This window comes from Hoplias malabaricus, chromosome 4 (genome assembly GCF_029633855.1).
Source record: "Hoplias malabaricus isolate fHopMal1 chromosome 4, fHopMal1.hap1, whole genome shotgun sequence".
Classification (NCBI taxonomy): Eukaryota; Metazoa; Chordata; class Actinopteri; order Characiformes; family Erythrinidae; genus Hoplias; species Hoplias malabaricus.
Genome location: NC_089803.1, coordinates 16783465 through 16804309, shown reverse-complemented (window position 1 = coordinate 16804309; position 20845 = coordinate 16783465). Strand labels below are relative to the sequence as shown.

Below are 20845 nucleotides of genomic sequence, written 5' to 3'. Positions count from 1 at the left end.
TGGTGGAGCAAATTAACAACATTAGACAAGACTCCCAAGTGTTGTTGAGCGTCGGTGCAGCCTGTAAATGTGATGTAACGTCGTTGCTTCTAATGTGTCGGCGTACATCGGAGAGAGGATGATCCCGGCGTTCTTTCACTTTGTCTGAGCGACCTTTCTGAGCTCTTATTTCTCTCCGCAGAACCACTGACAACATGACGAGTATTAATACTCCTAACATCAACTTCAAATGGGATCCCAAGAGCCTGGAGATCCGCACGCTGGCTGTGGAAAGACTGCTTGAACCTCTGGTCACCCAGGTAAGGGGAATAGAGGGAAAGGAAACTTGTGAGGCATCCTTTTATCTTTTCCCACATCAGCCTTTTACCGTACCGAGATGCAAATCAGCGGGTTGCAGAAAAGATCAGTGGATCTTTGATTTCATCTCAGCCTAAGGTGATTTGGTGTATGTTTAATTAATTCACACACGTTTTTATCAGCCTCAAGACGATGATGTGGGTAAACGCACTGCAGATTCCACACTATCCTGGTCTTAAAAATGCATTCATGCCTCTAGGTTACCACTCTGGTGAACTCGAGCAACAAAGGTCCATCCAACAAAAAGAAGGGGCGCTCCAAAAAGGCTCACGTCCTGGCTGCGTCGGTCGAGACGGCCACTCAGAACTTTCTGGAGAAAGGCGAGAAGATTGCCAATGAAAGTCAGTTTCTCAAGAAGGAGCTCACTGATGCCGTAGAGGATGTTCGCAAACAAGGTATTCAGTGGTGTCTTGTTTTTGTTTCTTGTTTTTACTTTTTTTATATGAGAGTAAAAGTGGCCCTCTGTTGAAACAGTATTACTAGTCCTGGTGTTCAGTTATGTAACTCAAATAACTTTAATCCCTGATTTGATAGTTTTCCATTTTCATAATCTGCAGCCTGTTTGCTCATCTGCTCATATGGAGGGAAGCTTTGCTTTTGATTTAAGCAGGTGGCACCAATTTTGCGAGAGCTGTTTATTGTGTTTCAATTTGCAGCATGTTTCCCCTCAGGCTGCCTGCTCCGTGTCCTTACTCCATCTCTCGTTGAACCTCGTTACACAATGCAGACACCTCTTTCCTTCGTTATTTATTTATTTCTCCTATGGAGGAGGCAGGTTAATGGAGACAGTTAACCTTTTCAACTACACTGCTTTTTTTTTTCCCTTCTGGATCTTAATGTGAATAGCATTCTTGTGTACAGAAGATGCTCTTGTGCAGTCTTTGACACTGTGTGTGTGTGTGTGTGTGTGTGTGTGTGTGTGTGTGTGTGTGTGTGTGTGTGTGTGTGTGTGTATCTGCATGGCCTGAATATTTGTAGGCCTCCAGGTGAATATGCCAGATAGCAGTTTCAGTTAGGTGTGACTTGATTCAGTTTTTTAAAACCCCTGCTCCAACCCAAGTGACAGGCAACACAGATGTGGTATGACCATTGTGCAGTCTTAAAAATATAACCACACTATTAGAATTCTGGGCAGCACGGTGGCGCAGCAGGTAGGTGTCGCAGTCACACAGCTCCGGGGGCCTGGAGGTGGTGGGTTCAATTCCCACTCCGGGTGACTGTCTGTGAGGAGATGGTGTGTTCTCCCTGTGTCTGTGTTGGTTTCCTCCGGGTGACTGTCTGTGAGGAGTGTGGTGTGTTCTCCCTGTGTCTGTGTTGGTTTCCTCCGGGTGACTGTCTGTGAGGAGTGTGGTGTGTTCTCCCTGTGTCTGCGTGGGTTTCCTCCGGGTGCTCCGGTTTCCTCCCACAGTCCAAAAACACACATTGGTAGGTGGATTGGCGACTCAAAAGTGTCCGTAGGTTTGAGTGTGTGTGTGTGTCTCTGTTGCCCTGTTAAGGGTTTGACAGATTTTCCTGATAATGTGGCCATAATTCTCAAGAATTCTCAGGAAAAGTTTTTAGATGTGTTGTGAAATTATACGTTTTGCAACATGGTTCCCATAATACTTTTGTTTTTGCTGGGTTTTTTTTAGCCGTTTTTGTTTATTCTCTTTTCCTTTCCTCATTTTCTCCAAATTTAATTATTACTCTTTATTTCTGTGCTTGTTATTTGTTTTGCTCCATTTAAAGTCTTTATGTCTATTGAACAATGTGACTGGAAGGACTCCGGAGGAAGTAGGAATGTCTCTTCACTTGATGGAAGTTGCAGCACAAAATCAGATTGACTTGTTTCATCCCGTGTTTTCTGACTTTTTGGGTTGGTAGCTTTTGAAGTTTGTAAGTGACAGACTCCTAGTTCCGATGTCCTTGTTTATTACATTTTTAAAAGTCTTGAAAACCTTACTGTCAGGGAAAGGTCTCACTGTATTGTCATGCTTATGCATCAGACCCGAGTCTGTTATTTCCTCCATTTGTGTGACGGAAATTATCCCAAACAGTCAGGCTGCTGTCACGGTCAGGTCACGTCTGGAGTCCAGAGGTGACGTGCGCGCTCTCAGCCTGACTGTCTCGCTCTCAGAGTGCTCTCTTCTCTTCGTTGGAGACTTCTTGGCATCTCACAGCCTAGTCGGGACAGAGTCAGCCTGCTTAGCACTCATTGGAGTAATGTCTCTGTCAGCTCCGTGCTGTTATTGGCTCAGCTCTGCCTGTGTTAACATGTGGAGGAAGCAGGCCAGCAGTCTGCTTTGACACTGTGGAATGTCACATTGAGTTTGGGATGCCGTCATCAGCGTGGCATCCAGAGAGCGAGCACTGGCGCTTGGGACCGGCATGGCTCAGCCGCGCATGAATGAGCTGATAATGCTGCTATTGAGATGGGTTAAATCTTTCCAGATTGAAAAGGCATCTGCGTTCGTTCCCAGCTGTGACGTTTCCAGCAGGCGCATGGGTAGAGAAAGAGTCAGCAGAGTGAAATCGCTGTGTAATGTGTGGCTAAGGGCCGCTGAATGGTTGCCTCGTCCCGGTCGGTACAAGCTGGCTGCAGGGGTGACACGGCTTGGACTAGGAGTTTTCCATTATTTTGAAGCGTATTGTGATAGCTTTTATGAATTACGCTTAACCGTGCATTCAGTACTACTTCACAGCATGCAGTGCCAAAAGCCTGTAATTTGTCAGGCGGTGTGAGCGCCTATTTTGGCTCGAGTCTCAGTAAACACTTAAGGAAATGTCCAACTTTGATTGTTTCCCCTTCACAGTACATACGACAAAGCTGCCAAAGCAGAGAACGCACCGTCCTGGTCCAGCATTCATGTTAAAAACTGAATGCGTAGGTGAAGATTTTGATCAGCGGTGAACCTCCTTGTTGTTATCTTGTTGAATCTGCCACGTTCCTAAACCTTGCTGTTGTTTCAGCTCCCCCTTCATGTCTTCCTCAACTGAGGCGGTATAATACCGGTTGAATGATGATGCCATCCTTTTGTGCTCGTTCCCCGTGGGACGAATCTGACTGCATGCATCGCTTTAGTGAGATGTTGACGTTTATTTGAAATGTTTCAGCATCGGGTTTGTAGTGGTCTTCAGAGAGCTCCACTTCAGGGGAGATGGATGGGAGTTTTTTTAAAAGACAGACTGATCCCTATCAGGCTGGGAGAAAATAGCCATATTGATTGTACCCTTGGGAGGGAAGCCAGGCTTCAGGCTCTGTCTCCTCTGTGGCTTCTTGGACTGCGTTCGGGGAAGCCTTTTCTGTGGTAGGAAATGTGAAGGCAGTCTGAAGCTGTAGACCATGAGGTACACCGTGGCAACCTCTTTTTTCAATACAACAAAGACGAATTGTGTTTTTTATATTGCTGTCCTACTATGGGTCCTGTGACCTCTTGTTAGCAGTGCCCACTTTTTTATTTTTTTTTATCCCCATATATCCCCATATATCAACCAAGGGAAATGTGGGCTGCAAAAAATCCTCACTCTGCTTTCTTAAATTGATTTTCTGGCTACAATGAATCAATTTCAATTCAGGCTACTTTTCAGCTGAGCTATTGTTGCTTTTGCCTTTGCTTTTGCTTTAAATATTCTCATTTAAATTTGAGTAACTAGTTTTTTGTGTGTATTTTATATATAATACACACACACACAAAAGGAATATAACATTTGTAATACCATATAATACTTTGTTTTCTTTGGAAGGTTGTATTCCAGCACAACAGTACTGTCAGACTTGAGACCGGCCCCCCTCTGGCAAGTGCATCAGATAAGCAGTCATTGTTGCAGTGGTGACTTGACCTCATTTCGAATGGTCTGCTTTTGTGCGATAGTAAATATATGGCAGGCGGAAGCAGTACAGACTCGGAAGAGCGCTTGGTCAGAGCACTTTGGCCTTGCTTTTGAAAAGCTTGTCTCGCTCACTCACCTGGGTTTCTGCTCTCACATTTCAAACCGAGATTCTAATGCAATTAACTTGTCACAGTTTTCCGCCTGCCACCTCCATCTCCTCTTAGGCACTGACCAGCTGATTAACTTTTTCTACATTTCCTGTCACTGTAACTGGCGAAGCTGAATTAAAAGGAGACAGAAGGCGAACATTAAGAGCAAAGAGTAAAAGCCTGAAACGGTTTCTTAAGCGGTTTTTGTTGTCCGTTTGATGGACTGAAGAGCTCTGTCTGTTTTATTGGAATTGTTCAATTCTCAAGACTATCTACATGCCAGAGGATCTGGATATCTGTGACCAATACTTTATTAGCAGCTTGCTGCTAGAGGATAGTAACGAATGCCACATTTTAAGCTTATGTACATATCCTTGTTAGGCCTGTCAAAGTTACATTATTGACTTTTTGTACAATACTTGTATATTAGTAATTGTGTTTCATGTTTGTTTACATCACCAATAGCTTAGCCACTTGCACTGTTCTATTCTCTGGTTTCCTCTGGTCTCTCTGTACTAGAGCAGTTGTGTGAATTTGTTTAAAAACCGTCAGTTATATATGCAGTCGTTATTTTTATGTAACTAGTGTAAAATGTTCTTAATTTATTTTATCGCATATTTTTCTGGGACAATATATTGCTCACAGAAATGTTTATTGTGAAAGGCCTAAGTGTTGTCCTTGCGTTTTGTCACATCATTGTGTGTAGTAGCCACAGTTTTGAGGACTCGATCCTTACCTACAACCACACAACTCACATTGGGATGTTGACATTGACTTATTGTTTCTTTCAAAACCTTACATTTTCATTTGAACGGTAAAAAAAAGTACACTCTGTTCCACCCAGCAATGTCAGTCAGTATAGTGGAGCCCAGACTCTGTCCCAGATAGTGCCATACTCCTTACGTAGAGTACCTAACAGGTAATTAAGATGGGGATTCTACGTTTACTGTGTGAATTTGAAAGGGGGACTAAGCTTGTTGCTAAGTATGTACTTCATGACCTACACTGTGCACTACAAAAGGTGGAGGGAGATATTTCAGGTACGGTTTGCCTCTGGTGTCACATTTACACACATTTAAGTTCATTTAACTTTAAGCCAAAACGGAATATAGACTCAGTCACCACAAAATATTATCCTTCAAATTTCTGTTCCTCTTTCAGAGCACAGGGTCAGCGTGATCAGATTTACCCTTTTAAACAGTGTGAAAAATGTAAGACAAAAGCATGTGTGTTATGTCTGTAGTCTCTTACACGCTAAAGCAAAACACAAGTGCAGTACCACAATTGCAGAAGCTTGTATATGATCTGTGAATGAATAACTCTCGGTCACAAGCAGAGTAATGCATTGGAGATTAGAGTGTTAACAGAGTTTCTTTAGATCTTTATGATTTAAAAAAAAAAACAATGGTGTTACGGCTTTTCCTTCTTGTTGTAAGAATGGGCTTCCCTATGTTTAAATGCTGTCAGGCCCTCTCCAGAGCAGATAGAGAAACATTGTATAAGATAAATATATCCATCTTTCACATCTGTTTACATTAGTGCTGCACTATGAAGCCAGACAGTGTCCCCAAAACTGTGATCACTGCAATGAATCATGGATTTAAAACGCAAGGAATTTGAAGAGTTCATTGCGTGTTTGAATTAGTCTCAGGCTCACAAACTGTCTGACGTGCTGCACAATAAACTGAACACACAGTTTCACATATCAATATGTATTTGATGGACTGAGAAATGGAGCCGCTGTTTTTGAAATGGTTGATGCAATTGATATTTCTCAGAAAGCGCATGAGATCTCACACTAAAATTTGGTATTTCATGACGTAGGCTCTTTTAAAACAGTATGATGCAATAGGTTGATTGCTGGGCTGCTCCTACATGACACCAACAGATACTCTTTGACTGGCATATTCATGTGATACTAATGAGAATTCTACTGTGATTTCACTAATATAAGAGGACATGGATTTAATAGTGAGGTTTGGATTAAATTTCATTATAAATAGCTTGTGTTTGGAACAAAAAAAGTCAGTCCCCTCTGAACACAGTGCATGGTCGCTTACATTTCATTTTAGATGTGCTTATGTTTAACCTCGGGGGAGAATTCAGAATAATTTATTTATTGCCTGATCTGAAGGACGGCGGGTTAGGCCTCTGTGCTGAAAGTAAGCTGTGCATGTCACTGCTCACCCTGTCCCTCTCTGTTGTGGGGAGGTTATACGTATTGTACTCGGGCACCCACATTGTCGCATTACACCAGGGCTTCTGCTTTCTTTAGGAAAGAGCTAGCTCGCCGTCTACAGATGGAAGAAAAAAAGAGAAAGGCTTGCAGTCCCACTAGCCTCACCCACTGCATAAAATTGATGGCTGGCTGTTTCTAAAGCCGCTGCTCCAGTGCTTTTTCCTGCATGTCGTCAGGGACACCCTTGTGCTAGCAACCTTGGGCAGTTTTTCTTGGCTAAAAACACAAAGTGGGCTTTTGTGAGCAGAAAAAAAAAATTCACAGCAATTGTTTGCTGTCTGCTTTAATGATGGCATCGTGTGTAATGATTACAGGAGCGAAAACGCCTCTACAAGCTCTTATATTATTCCGTGATTGCATATAGAAGAGAATCTGATATGTATCGCAGAGATATTGTGTATTATTTCAGCGACTTTGTGTCTGGTCTATATCTGTATTAGCAGAGAACTGCTTCAAATCATATTGGTAATGGTTTGACATTTGTTTTTAAGTAATTCGGTGCAGATGTCACCATTCATTAATTACCCCATTTTTCAGCAGAGCTGAAGCACTTGTGGCGGTGCATGGGATTATTTCTTTATTTATTTTTGCATGCTCCAGTTAAATGTGAGGCAGTTTGCAGATGGGATTGCAGAAGAAACAGATTCTTCATATCAGTAGAGCTCTAGCTTTTTTGTATCACACTTTCGAAGTCCCTCAGAGTTTTACATGCCTTCATTAGTAGTAGCGTTCCAGCTGGTATTCATTAGCTCTACGCCGTCTGTCTGAAGCTGATGGAGACCCAAGTGAACCAAAGACCCCATCTCCCATTTCCCATCATCTCCTATATCAGAGCCTCTGGAAATTTCGTGTGAAGGATGTTTAGGTTGATTGATCTAATTTTTTTTGCCATATCTTTGAACAGAATAGATGTGGTGATTTAAACTGCTTTGGAAAGCTACACGTTAAGAACATAATCGACAGCTTATTAACCCCTCCCCACCAAAAAACCCACCCAAAAACCCGTAAAGTAACACTAGCACTCCTGAAAAGTTTAGTGTTTTTTGTGAAACTTTGTGTTTTTGTGAAAGTTCGTGAAGTGCAGCACCTGAGATTTTATCTCTTTATCTCAAAGCCTGACAGGTAACCCAGTCCTGTGTGTTGTGACAACCATAAGTTATCTTTCCAGCTAGCTTCCTCAATTCAAAGACATTGCAACTTTCAGCAGTGCAGTCTCTAGTGAACCTTGACGTTTTTGTGACTGGTATTGTCTTAGAGAAAGCTTTCTATGGATGAGCTTAATAAATAACTGAGTATACCATGTGTGTCATCCGTATTCTAAACCCCCACTTTTAGAGACCAGTCATAGAGCTGTATAAAGCTGAAATTAACTACTCAGTCATTCGAGTTTCCAGCCGGTGTTTCTGTTAACTGTTTTTATCTTTTGATGTAGGGTGACCTTGTTTACAGAATGACAGTGTGCTTGATGGACGTTTTTGTTTCGAAGGGTTTGTCCCAACATTATTAACAGTTTAAATGCTGTAGTAACCTGTCCTATGTTATGTATGGCCCATTTGGATCCCATTTCAAGAAGAAAACATTGACACATAGGTTACAAATTTTAACTTGTAACTAAAAAATGTTGTTGGTGTTTGGGGTGTTATTCTTTTCCTGTAACCCCTACACTTGATTTCAGCAGTCAGAACTGAGTAAAAATATGTAATACACTAGGTTTTCTGTAAATGTAAGAATTACATTGTGGTGCAAATGAAACAAACGTATGGACATTTAAAAAAAATCATTGGCAGTGAACCCATGTTTCTCATTCCTGTGCATCTTAATATATCCATCTGATCAGAGTAAAGTAGGTGCGAGTGCAGGAGGAGAGCATTTACTGTTACAGTCTTAGTGCTTGTTTGATTTATTTATTTATATTATTAGAAATTGCCAGCTGCCACTTGCATTTCATAGATGAAAAGTTTCAGAAAACTCATAACGTTGGTGTTTTTTTCCCCTCTGAATCCGTTTTAGAAAAAAGGGGTTGTATTGACGGTTCCCATAGGATGTACATTCAGTAGTCACTCTTTCACTGGAGGAGAACTGCTATGCTGTATTCCCTTTAATGTGTTACTTGCGTGCCCGCCTGCCAGTGGACGTTCCGTTTTCCAGCGTTTCCTGAAACCATTTGAAGTTGTCCTTCAATCTAACGTACACAACGTGAGCTGAAATGTAGCTTGAAAATTTGAGCAATGATTTCTGATAGGGTTTCATAGCAGTGTAAGGTGCTCATATGACAATTAAAGGCAGCGTTTGAACCATGACAGCGGGTTTGTGGTGTACACTCTTGGTATGTAACTCTGTGTGTGTGTTGTTGTTTTTTTCTACAGGAGAGTCCATGCGGCAGGCCTCAGGGGAATTTGCTGAAGACCCTTGCTCCTCCGTGAAGAGAGGCAACATGGTCCGGGCTGCTCGCGCTCTCCTCTCAGCTGTCACTCACCTGCTTGTGTTGGCAGACATGTCTGACGTTTACCAGCTTCTGGTGCAGCTCAAACTGGTGAATTGAAAACACACACACACATAGCTCTTCTCTTTTATTAAACTTGCATGAGACTCCACTCCTGAAAGCTTCACCACCATATTTCCCATTTCTGTATTGTTTTGTTCTCAACAGTTCCTTACTGAATGCTGACATGATGTAAATGATCATTTACCAAAGGGGAGAAACGATTTATGTAGCGATGATATTTATGATGTGTTACTGGCCCTAATGGTGATCTAATTGGGGGTAATATATTTCTGGAGCCTTTCCAGTCTTATATTACATCATTTGGGTTTAAAATGTCTACACCGTTTCCTTAAAGTATAGGTGAATTTGCTTTGAATATTTTGTAAAAATGCATATTAGGGGTGGCTCAAAAGCTCGTGTTTCAAAGATGCAGCATCAGTTCAGGGTGGAGGAGGAGGAGGAGGAGGAGGCAGTGTGTTAAGTGATCTATGGAAGTTGCAGTGCTCACGTTTTACCTAAAGCCTCACTACTTCGTCATGTGAGTGGTCAGAGATGCACTTTCCAGGGTCTTGGGCAGAAATTGTCATTGCTATTCGGTTTCTTATGGCTGTACCCTTGTGTTTTTTATTATTTTTTTTGAGATACACAATCAGTCCTATGTCTGGATATGGCTGAAACACACTGTCTTAGGGTTTCATGTCCTTTTTGCATGTTTTTGATATTTTTCAGTGAAGGTAACGTGAAAGGTTTTATGAAAATGTAGCAACAACCTTCCTTGAGCTTCTGAGAGTTGGCCATATATCACTGGAGATCATCATGGTGCACATCCACTCTCTCAGCATACCAAATAGTCTGTGAACAAATGTCAGGTCGCACTATTACTTTTTATTTATTTATTTATTTTTTTTAATTAAAGCTCTTATTTTTTGAGTGAGCTCTGTAAAGATTGTGGATGAATAGCACAACAGGTGTTATTTTGCCAGTGTTGGGCTTTTTTTTAAGTGGTTGTATCTAGCCTCCTACATAACCTCCACCAGGCCAAGGTATCAGAGAGAAGGCCCTTTTTATAGATGCCCTTTTCATTATCGCTGTTCCTCTTTTGGCCTCTTGCTGAGACCAAAGCTAAAAACTGAAGGGTGTGCAGCAGGGAACAGGGCCACTTAGCACAAAGTGTTCTCACTACTGGCCGAGCACATGCGATGAGGGTCTGGTCGGAGTTGGTATGTTGAGTACCGAGCACCATGGGCCCGTTTTCCCCTCTTGTTCATTGTGATATTGCATTCATTGTTGAACCTAGTTTAGATTTGTTACACTCGTGCTGAAAGCAAGGTATGGTCAGGGTGGAATACATTTATCACACGTGTTTTTAGCGAATGCTTTAACTTTCTTGATATGCAGGGAGATTATTGTGGGACTGATTAAACTTTCAGTTTTTATTCCTCCTCATTTTGCCCTACATTTAGTATCCCAAATCTTTCCACAGAATTTAGCAAGTGATAGCAGCGCATTAAAGTTTCATCATTTTCCTCTTACACCAGAAGTAGTCAATCAACCATGACCTGTTTGGTGTCTAAATCCTCCTTTAGCACTGGAGCTAAGAGATTAAAGATCTTCCAAATACTGGAAGTCATAGTTTACAAGTCCTACGTGTCTAAAACTCTTCAAACCACATCAGTCTTTTTCATTAAGACCCCAGAACGGTGTGCCCTTGTGGTAAATGGGAAGAATATGTCCACTGCAAATGAAATGTCTGTGACCAGCTTTGGGCAAAAATACCACAAAGCTCAAACCCCACAGCAAAATTCTCCCCCTGTCTAAACAGCCCTCATCAGAAGTGCTGGTTTAATTAAATGATAATGATTCACCCCAGAATAAGTGCACAGCAGTGAGGAGCAGAATCTCTAGTTTTTAGCTATTTTTTTTTTCTATTGTTATCTTTTCCGACTGCCCTTAATTTCACTGCATTTGCTTTGTCCGTTTTGCTCTGTTTGTCCCTGTTTTTGCACACGTGCGTAAACGCAGGGCCAGCACTATGATTTGAGAATTCTAAAGTCTCTGCATTCTGTGTGAGGTGCAGCGCAAAATCCCATGTGTTCTGACTTGGGCAGCCCACCAAAAGCTCACCGCATGGTCTTGTTTCACATTTTGTGGGTGTTTTTTTTATAATGTCCTAGGTAAACAAATGTAAATTTTTTTTTTATTATTATTTTTTTAATAATAATAAAATATAAATATATAGCAGCACAGTGTGCAGTATGTGAGGTCTGTTGATGTCCCTAATCCCCTTAATATTGGCTGTTTTTGACTTGATTGATCCTTAGTTTACCCTCACTGCTACTCCACCCTGTACTCTTTATAATATTTTTATTTATTTATTTATTTATTTTTTAAATATAGTGCCTTCTCTGCTTTTCTGTTGAGTGGTTGTACCTTAAGAAGGCTTTGAATCGCTGTGTACCGCTGAGTTGTGTTTGGCTCATGCGTCAGCACATGTGGCCAGGATTCTGTAGGGCTACCACATGGGCTGTGGAAGAATTGATTGGATTTGATTCAATTTATTTGCATTAGTTTGATGGGTTGTTGGTGCAAACTAGATTACTGTCACCTAGCCTCTCTGAAATCAGATCGCTATTGAATCATCATGTGTGTTGGGTTCCTAATACAGCGAGGAGAGTGCCAGTCACGATTGAGCGGAGAGCGGATATCACAGTGTTGGCAGGTTTGTGGAAGAACGACAGCCCTTCTTGAGAGATTTCATTTGGGATGTATGATACCAAACCGAGCGGCTTATTTTTCTCTACGTTAATATTAGATTTGTTCTAGTGCTGTTTTATTCAGAGAAGTCATGATGGACATTTGCACAAGAAGCTTTTTCATTGAAGACTATACTTATTTTACTTGTCCCCATTTCAAATTTCACTGGAAAGTGACGGCCAGTTTTAAACTAACATGATGTGATCGGGAAAGACTGAGAGCAGTGTTTAAAAAAATAAAAATAATAATAAATAAATAAATATATATATTTTGATGTGTTGTCTTTGCTGGCTGTGTGTAAGAGAGGCTTATATCTCCACTTTCAGGGTGCTGTCACTAGCCAGGTTTCCATTCAAAAGTGTATGCGCAAGTTAATGACATTTTGGCAGGAAAAAAATGCGAAATCAGTTGTTTCCACCCACTACAGGGAAGTAAATAAATACTAAATGATCTGTGATTTTTGCACAGTGCTGTGTATTCTACACATGCACTAAAATATAAGGCTTCTTTCATTTGAAAGACGGAAGACGGAAAAGCTGTGAGCTGCCATATTGAGTACAAAGATGGAGGACCCCTATTCTAAACCCTGGATAGGAGAGAAGAGGAAGGAGATCTGGGAACTTTGTCAAAAAGTTTTGTTTTTGTCAAAAGGGTGCAAAATAAGAATGATTTAGGCAGCCCACAGATTAAACTGGATTGTCATCTTTATATTTGTGAGTTGGAAGTGTTATTTTCATGTAAAATCTCAAGGCTGATATGTAAATTAACAATGGTTATGCATTTTTATATGAACTAATAACTTCTTGATGTTTCCAAATATATGAAGTATTACATATATTTAAATAACTTGGTTATTTCGTAATACTGAGAGGTATTTTCTTTGAACATCAGTGTTGGTAAGAGGCAGACAGTACCTTGTGCGAGAACTTGCTCTGACATGACTGTAGGCTTAAATATGCGCTACGACCTGTAAATTGGATCACTTCAAACCATCTTTATCATGAGAATTTGGAACTAATATAAAGGATAGGGCCAATGAAAATACGTTTTGGCGTGTAGACAGTGAGAAGTGTTGAAGCAAGCCTTTGTGTTGCCTTTTGGGACATTTTTACATGAAAACGGAAATGGAACCAGTTTGGTTGGTTCATGACTCAATGCCGTGAATATAATCACATTTTACATGTCTGGATCTGTCTTTACACTACGACTGTATTTAACACCATTTGTTTAGACCAGGAAATCATCTTTATGGGAACTTGGTTATAGCTGGGGAATGTTCTAAACGGTCGCCCTGCTGACCATTTGCCCCAATCAATCTGGTTAAAATAAAAATGTCTTACTTTTAGCTGGACCAGTTCATTTGCATTTGAAATGAAGTGTTAGTTCAGTATCTCTCTATCACTATTGTTTTCCTTTTTAAAAAACAGTAGGCAGTATTTGCTTTTAGCCATGGTGTGTCTAATGGAGCATCACAATCTCCAAATCCACAGAACTATTAAATGCAGAATTGGGGGCAGAATGCCAATTTTATTCAAATCAACACACAGCCAGGTGTCTTTAGGGGGAAATAAAAACAACAGGCATCATTTGTGTACTGTTTGTCTGCTCTCTTTTATATTCTGTTATATGTAGGTCATAGTAATGTTCCCTTCAAATCCTTTGTTTATGCAGCCTGTATTGGATTTGAGCAGGTTTGTAAAATGATCCTATGAAAACACCGGGTTTACTAAAGCTGCTTGTTCTCTGTGGCTGTTTCAGGTGGAGGAAAACCTGGTGAAAGTGCGTAATGCCGAGACGGAGCAGGATCTGGGAATCCAGTACAAAGCTCTGAAGCCTGAAGTGGACAAACTCAACATGATGGCAGCCAAGAGACAACAGGTACAGGAGCAGCAATAAACTCAATGATGTTAGAGTGATGTCTGCGGTGAAACTTGGAGACAGTTTTATGTGCACCATATATCTAAAAGTTAGCAGACCCTTACCAAGCCAATGTTTCTTCTGGATTCAAGGGTATTAGTAATTGGTTTGGCCCCCATTCCTGCAGCAGAGAAAACATCTAGTCTATGGGGAAGGCTTTACACTAGATTTAAGAACATCACACTGAGGATTTAATTACATTCAGCCATGGACATTAGCTAGGTCAGGTACTAATACTGGATGATTGGTCCTGGATCACAAATAACACTCAGAAAGAATATTAGTCCATATCTGTCTGTGTGGCTCAGAGAAGGCTAGGGTTTAACACGCAGGCTTCCTTCCTAAAATAGTGGCTTACATACATTTTTTTTCTTGAGATTTTACGTCAGAGTTAATAGCTTTATTAATTTTATACCGGGTGTTGTTGTTAATAATCTAAATTATAACAGGATATAATAAAAGTAAAATGCTGCCACAATAACTGTAGCCTATAAGCCCTCTAGAGTAAGCTTTATTTAATAAAGTGCAGTTTGTGCTGTACATGTTTGCTTTATTAAACCTGTAGCAAAAAGGACAGAACTACCAGTGTCACAAGCATCTTTTTCTATTCTGTGAGGATTATACTATATGTCCCAGTGTCTCTAATGGATAACGTGTCAAGTATCAGCTCACAATGTAGAAGTGGTATCTGGATTCTTTTGCACATGGTGTATTTCTAAAGTATTCAGAATTATTCAGGCATTATGATTTTATCTCGTTTTATAAGGTACCAAGTAATACATGGGTAGTATACATATAATACATGAGACTGACGTAGAGAAGAGGGTGAAAGAGACACAGGCAGGCGTTGTCTAGCTTCTCAACCTCAGCAGATGTAATCACATTCTGAGCCTCAGTCTTCAAACAGCATTACTGCTTTTAACTGTCACATACATTGAGAAGGATCCTATGCCTCTGCTTGGAGATTAGAAGTACACATATCTCCTTATTACCAATCAAGAAGCTAAAGGGGGGGCGGAGAGAGAACCAGACACAAAGTAAGCATTCTGACAGAATCTATTAAGGAGATATGAGAATTGGCTTCTGATATGTTTAAAAATGGCTTCCCTCCTGCTGTATTTTTACTGATTGAGTTAGCTTTAGTCAACAGTAGTTTTCTTCTGGAGGAATTTTCCAGGTGACCCTACCCGCTAATGGAAAGAGCTCTTTCATTTGTTACTCAACTAAAGGTTTTTAGTAATGCTAATTATTTTACTGATCTGACGTTGAATAGAGCAGGGCATTTGATATTTAATTCAGCGCTGGTTCTCCTATCAGCTGTAACAGGGTGCAGCTCATGCAGTGCAGCCCTGGTGAGTTTATCTGCGTATACTAATGCTAGTGGCTGGATATTTCACTGTTAATATTTTATTTATTTATGTGTTTTTGCTCTTACATTTTTCCCACATCAGAGTGATCAGGCTGTTGCACCAAGGGAGGCTTTCGTTCTTCCCGCTTCACATCTTAAATAAAAAAAAATAGATAAAAAGCATATATCTGGTTGGTTGTAACAGATGAACTTTGTAGACTGTTTAAAAGGAAGGTTCTACCTCTTACTCCAAATGCAGTCAATCAACCAAGGCATGTTTGCTGCCTGTATTTGGCTTCTTTAGCTATGCAGTGGAGCTGTGAGACTAATGCTGTTAGCAAGTGTGGATGCTTATGTTCCACCAATTAGTATTGTATTACTATTGCAAGCTGCTCTCCTAAGTAAACAGACACAGCTCAAACCACATCAGGGTTTGAACAGATTCAGGCACAACCTGTCGGCTCAGGTCCAGCTTCTTTCCAGCCAGCATCCCACTGGTCTCCACTCCTGAACTACTCTGCACAGCTAGACCAGGATTATACTGTACCACTGTAAATAATCTGTACATAATACATTGTTTACTGTAAGAACTCGTTAATGCCAGAACTTTACAGAAGGAGGAATACACCTTAACATTCAGTGGAAGTCAACATGAAGATGTTTTTTTTGGATCATTTTTAATGGTTTATTCATGTACACACGATGGACAGCTGCTGTGTTCAAATAATCAAGTAAACGAAAAACCCACAAAATGGAGAACGTGTTTTTAATTGGATACCATATGACAAGCTGCTGTACTGTTGTTTGAACATGGAAAAATGATCCTTTATAAAGTGTAGTATACCATACACAGTCAAACAATTATCAAAGCAAACACCAAATATATCCTGGCCGATCCTTTGCTTTTAAGATCTGTGAATTTCATGCCTTGTTGGTATGGCACATGTGAGTTGATCTCCTGACCCCTGCTGGTCTCCATCTGCCAGGAGCTGAAGGATGTCCACCACAAGGACCAAATGGCAGCAGCCCGAGGCGTGCTGCAGAGGAATATCCCCATGCTCTACACTGCGTCTCGCGCCTGCTTGCAGCACCCGGACGTGGCCGCCTACAAGGCCAACCGTGACATAATCTATAAGCAGCTGCAGCAGGCAGTCTCCGGCATCTCCAATGCCGCCCAAGCTACGAGCAGTGAGGACTCCACCTTTGCCCAGTCTGCTGGAGGAGGAGAGCTCGCCGGAGCCCTCAACAACTTCGACGTGAGTATTTATTGATTCAGGCCTCTGAGGCTTGGTCCATATTTTTAATAAGTGTCTCAGCGTAGAAGTGCTGATCTAGTATCCTGGTTCCTGTAATGTTTATTGATCTATTGGTTTATTATGATGTTACCAGCAGGGACTAGAGCTTGAAATATTGCCCAGTGTTTGGTTTCAGAATGCAGCTTTTATTTTGCATTTTCACATCGTTTTTAGTTAATTGCATGCCTCCCCTGCATTCGTTAGCTGTTTAATGTCTCTCTGGTGCCAGCCATGTTTGTTGTTGACCTAGAGACCCACAAGCCGAGTGCTCATGGGGAAATTTGTGACACAAATGGCCATTTGCTTTAGAAATGTAAATGTATTTCAGTCAAGCACCTTTTTTGTATTTATTTTGTCAAAAATATTTTGATATGGGTGAAATATTTGATGCTCTGTATTAAGACATCAAATTTTAGGATGAAGGCTTAATTCAGATAGCCGAAGGTATTCCACACTAAACGCCCATGTCCTGTGGCAGGAAGCAGATTCCATCGTGTACATTCTCACTTTTTTAAATTTATTTATTTATTATTTCTTTTTTTTTTTTTTTTTTTTTAAATGCCTTTTAGACTGAGCCAAAAAATTCAGTGTGAGCGGACAAGCTCCACTATGCCTCATTCTGGGGCTGGACGATATGCCCAAAATCTCATGATAAATTTCTTAGATTTGGTTGATACATCATAATTCCATTATTGATATGAACAATATAAAAGCCATGGAAAAGCTGCCAAGAACAAACAAGAAACATGGCATCACCTTCAAACATAAACCTCTTGGCTTTGTCAAAATTATTATATTTTTACCATCTTTTAAAATTGAGTGAAATGAACAGTGTCCTGTAATGCCCGTCAGTGATAGATGCTGTTAAATTATATATATTGAAGTACTGAAGTACTTTAAAAATAATATGATATTGTGATTATATATTGATATTAAATTATAGTCTTCCAGAATACTCATTCCCCCATGATGTCTGGAGAATCTGGTGTGGAGGTGTCCCAGAGTGGTCTTTCATGCATGCAGCTGTGCAGGAGAAACTCTGGAACATTTCCTACACCATTCTCATGCGCTTTTTGGACTTTATCCAGGGTCTTTACTCAGGCACTACAAGGATAAAGTCCAACAACGAATGTTGTGGGTGAATCGCTTTCACAAATGCTTCCTGCGGGTAAACTTTGGAGCATTTCTGGATTACCGTGCATATGTGAATGGTGCACTAGTCATGTCACTGTTCCACTGTTCTGAAAGCAACTAATTAAGAGGGTGTGCCAGTTTGCATTGAAGGGAAGGCATATTGAACTGGCAATTTGTGGTGGAACAGAAAATTCGATAAGGAACTACAGGTATAGATTATCAGCTGTGAGTATGTTGGTGTTGGCAAATGGGTATTTGACAACTGTCCATATAGTGAACTGTAGTCATATTCTCCTTTTTAGACCTTTAAGCAAAGCTAAACGTAGCTTCTTAGTCGGATTTCCCATTCCACCTTAAATGCTCTATACAACTTGGAAATATTTTCTGTACCCTTTTCTCCCCATAGAATGTCATAGATTCATGCGGACGTCCTCCTCATCCAGAAGCAGCACAGTAAATAATTTCTATCTTTTGTCCGTGTGGGTCCATGTGGTTTGATGTGGTGTTGTACTACTCGCCCATAAGTAAACCCTGCCCAAAAGTAAAATGCACTCTGCTATTTCTTCGCTTGCAAAAGTTGCCACAAGTTGATTGCCTGTTGCTCCTGCTGAGTATTTATTTTTTTATCTTTTCCTTCGCAACATACACTCAGTTTCAGGAGGTGACAATACCATGCAACTGGACAATGGCGCAGGGAGGAAAGTCGACCCAGACTAGTAACCTTTACTCTCCTGCGATCTGTGTTTTCTCTTTTTTTTTTCCAGTTTTTCCAACATTCTCTTACCCTTCAGTTTTATTTGGTTCTTCATTTATTTTCTAAACGCTCTCACACAACTGCCAACAGTAACATGTTTGCGTCTGTTTTATCTGGCCTGTAAGTGCACTACATATGGCATGAGCTAATGGCTTTTGCACCGTTTGCTGTGCACTCTGCCAGTTTGTGAGGCTTGTGTGTTTAGCCTTGAACTTGAATTTTCTTTTCAACAGAAGCACGTTGCCAGGTGTTTGTGTGAAATTTTAAGTTGGCATAGATTGTAAATTCAACTGTCAGCAGAGACTCAGGTGCAGCTCAGATGAAGAAATAAGTTACAAAAATGTGTAAGCAGTCTGTCGGACCACCGCAGGGCTTTTGTAAACGTCCTGAATTTTAATCAGCAAGTCTTGTAATGGAACACAATTGAAAAGCAGCTCAGCATTTGAAGACATTTGGAAAATTGGCCAGTGACATTTTAATGTGAAGGCAAAATCACAAACTCTCTCACACAGGAAAAAATACCCCTGCCCCCTCCACTGCTAAGCAGTTGAAGTATTTCATCGTTTTAAAAGATGAAATCATAAAGTAAGAGCAGGGAATGGATTACAGAGTTTTGAAATGTGTGGTTGGGTGGTGCACTTGCGTTGAGGATGCTGTGATTTCAGAAGGCCTAAGCTGTTTGCCGAGCAGCAGGAGATGAACCTGTTGAGACAGCCCCCCCCCCCCTCCTTTCCTGCGTGACAAACACTCAGCACACACTCCTGACGATAGCGGCGAGAGCCAGACAAATGCTCCAATCTGTTTGCACACCCCAGATCTGATTGAGCCTTGGTGGGGATGCGATAATCCGGGATTGAATCAGATTAAATTCATATGTCCAAACAAAAGCTGGGCCGCTGACCTCTCGGAGTCAGTCAGGTTTGATTTGTTAATCCTTGATTGTTTATCTAGTGATGGGCAGCGAGGAAGGCCGTCGAAGTTTGACCCGAATGTCGAACACACTGCATCGACGTAAAGAATGTTGGGTCTTAAGCTTATGGGGATTTTGTAGGGACTGAGTGGCTCGCTCCTTAGAGATGCGTCGTCTTTCTGAGCTGAAGACACAGAAAGGTCAAATTCCTTTCACCTGTACTTTAAAGTGCAAATCCGGTTCATTGTTGCTGCCAACAATGGCTCCTCTGTTAGACTAATTATTCTGTTATGCTCGCTTTGTACTTGTTTGGAAGGGAAAGCAACGGTGTTCGTTATATATGCTAATCTTTCCACAATTGAGACAGAGTGACATAATACATTTGGATGATATGCATAAATTGAAACTTGTTGCCATAGCAATCTATTAATCTTAGCCTACCCATTCATTTTGATCTGCAGGGTAGGTGTGTACAGGCTTGCTCGTTTGTAGGTACCAATCAAAATAATGGGTACCTTTTAACCATATTAGGCATGCAATATTATCTGGTAATTGTAATGTATGTCGGTGTAGGGCAGCGTTACAACATGGCATTGATCAGTGATCCACTAACGGCTGTTTGACTTAAATTTTAAAGTGGCCATGTTATGAAAAATGTGCATTTCTACATTAAAGTGGAAATATTGAGCCCGTGAACCCACAAACTGAAAGAATACCACTCATTTTTCAAAAATATATTTATTTTTCCTAAGTCAGAATGCATGGAATAGCAAGCCATTCTGACTTAGGTACTGCTGTTTATGTAGAGTTCAGACACTACAATTTTCCCTCCCCTTCATTTGACTCTTACAGCACTGGAGCCCCGATTACGCGAGAGCTCAAAGACCAGCAGAACGTAAATCAAGAGGGCAGGGAAATGAGCACTGATTAAATATGGACCAAAAAAGGAATGGAGAGGAAAGATAAACGAGTGAAAATGGCTAAAAAAAAGTTGCTTTTCCTTATTCCACACGCTGAATTGAGTTGTGGCTCAGTTTCATTTAAAGGAACAGGCGCTGAAACCGGTTGTTCTGAACAGGGCAGCTTACACAGGAAGGACACTACTGCGGTGTTTGATCCTTGTGGTAATTTAGGTAAAATTTATTTTACCATTGATTTTATAAATTATTTTTTAAGTCATTATTTAATGATTAGTTCATGTCTTAAAAGATTAGCCTGGATCTCCCACTTAATCTGCAACATCCCTAATTAGTGCTCGTCCCTTCGTGAGCAGCATCTCTACGACGTGGTACAACGGACGGAGCCGTTTCATCTAGACAAATGGAGCTTCTAATTGGAAGAGTGAAGCTACGAGTCAATTTAAGCTGCTCTTGGCACAGCGATGCATTGCTCTTCACAGGTGCTCCCGTCTCGCCTGCTGCAGAATGAGGAGAGAATTGAAAATCAAATTCTCCCACCCTTGCCTCAGCGCGTGTGGAAATGGCACCAGCAAAGGCGAGTGAACTCTTCTCCAAGGAGAACACAGTTCACCATCCTCTTCCTCCTCTGTTCTCCCTTACGCCCGATTTCTCTTGAAGCTGAGCGGGGTGTGGGCGCCGGAGAAACGCACTCCTGCCCCCACTGTGCACTGTGCCAATTAATATGTGAAGTTCTGGGTGATTGTGCTGCCACTGAGCGAGCGTGCGCTTCCCAG

At 41.0% G+C, this 20845-nt stretch overlaps 1 protein-coding gene across 1 annotated transcript in view; it reads left to right on the top strand.

The window, feature by feature from the left end:
- The window catches only part of ctnna1 (catenin (cadherin-associated protein), alpha 1), a 124514-nt gene that overhangs the window by 1961 nt on the left and 101708 nt on the right, over positions 1 to 20845 (top strand). The window contains exons 2-6 of the mRNA XM_066667815.1: positions 182 to 299; positions 557 to 752; positions 8922 to 9088; positions 13553 to 13672; positions 16046 to 16315. Of these exons, the coding sequence (XP_066523912.1) occupies positions 195 to 299; positions 557 to 752; positions 8922 to 9088; positions 13553 to 13672; positions 16046 to 16315 (858 nt within the window). The 5' untranslated portion in view covers positions 182 to 194. The remainder of the gene's footprint in view (positions 1 to 181; positions 300 to 556; positions 753 to 8921; positions 9089 to 13552; positions 13673 to 16045; positions 16316 to 20845) is intronic.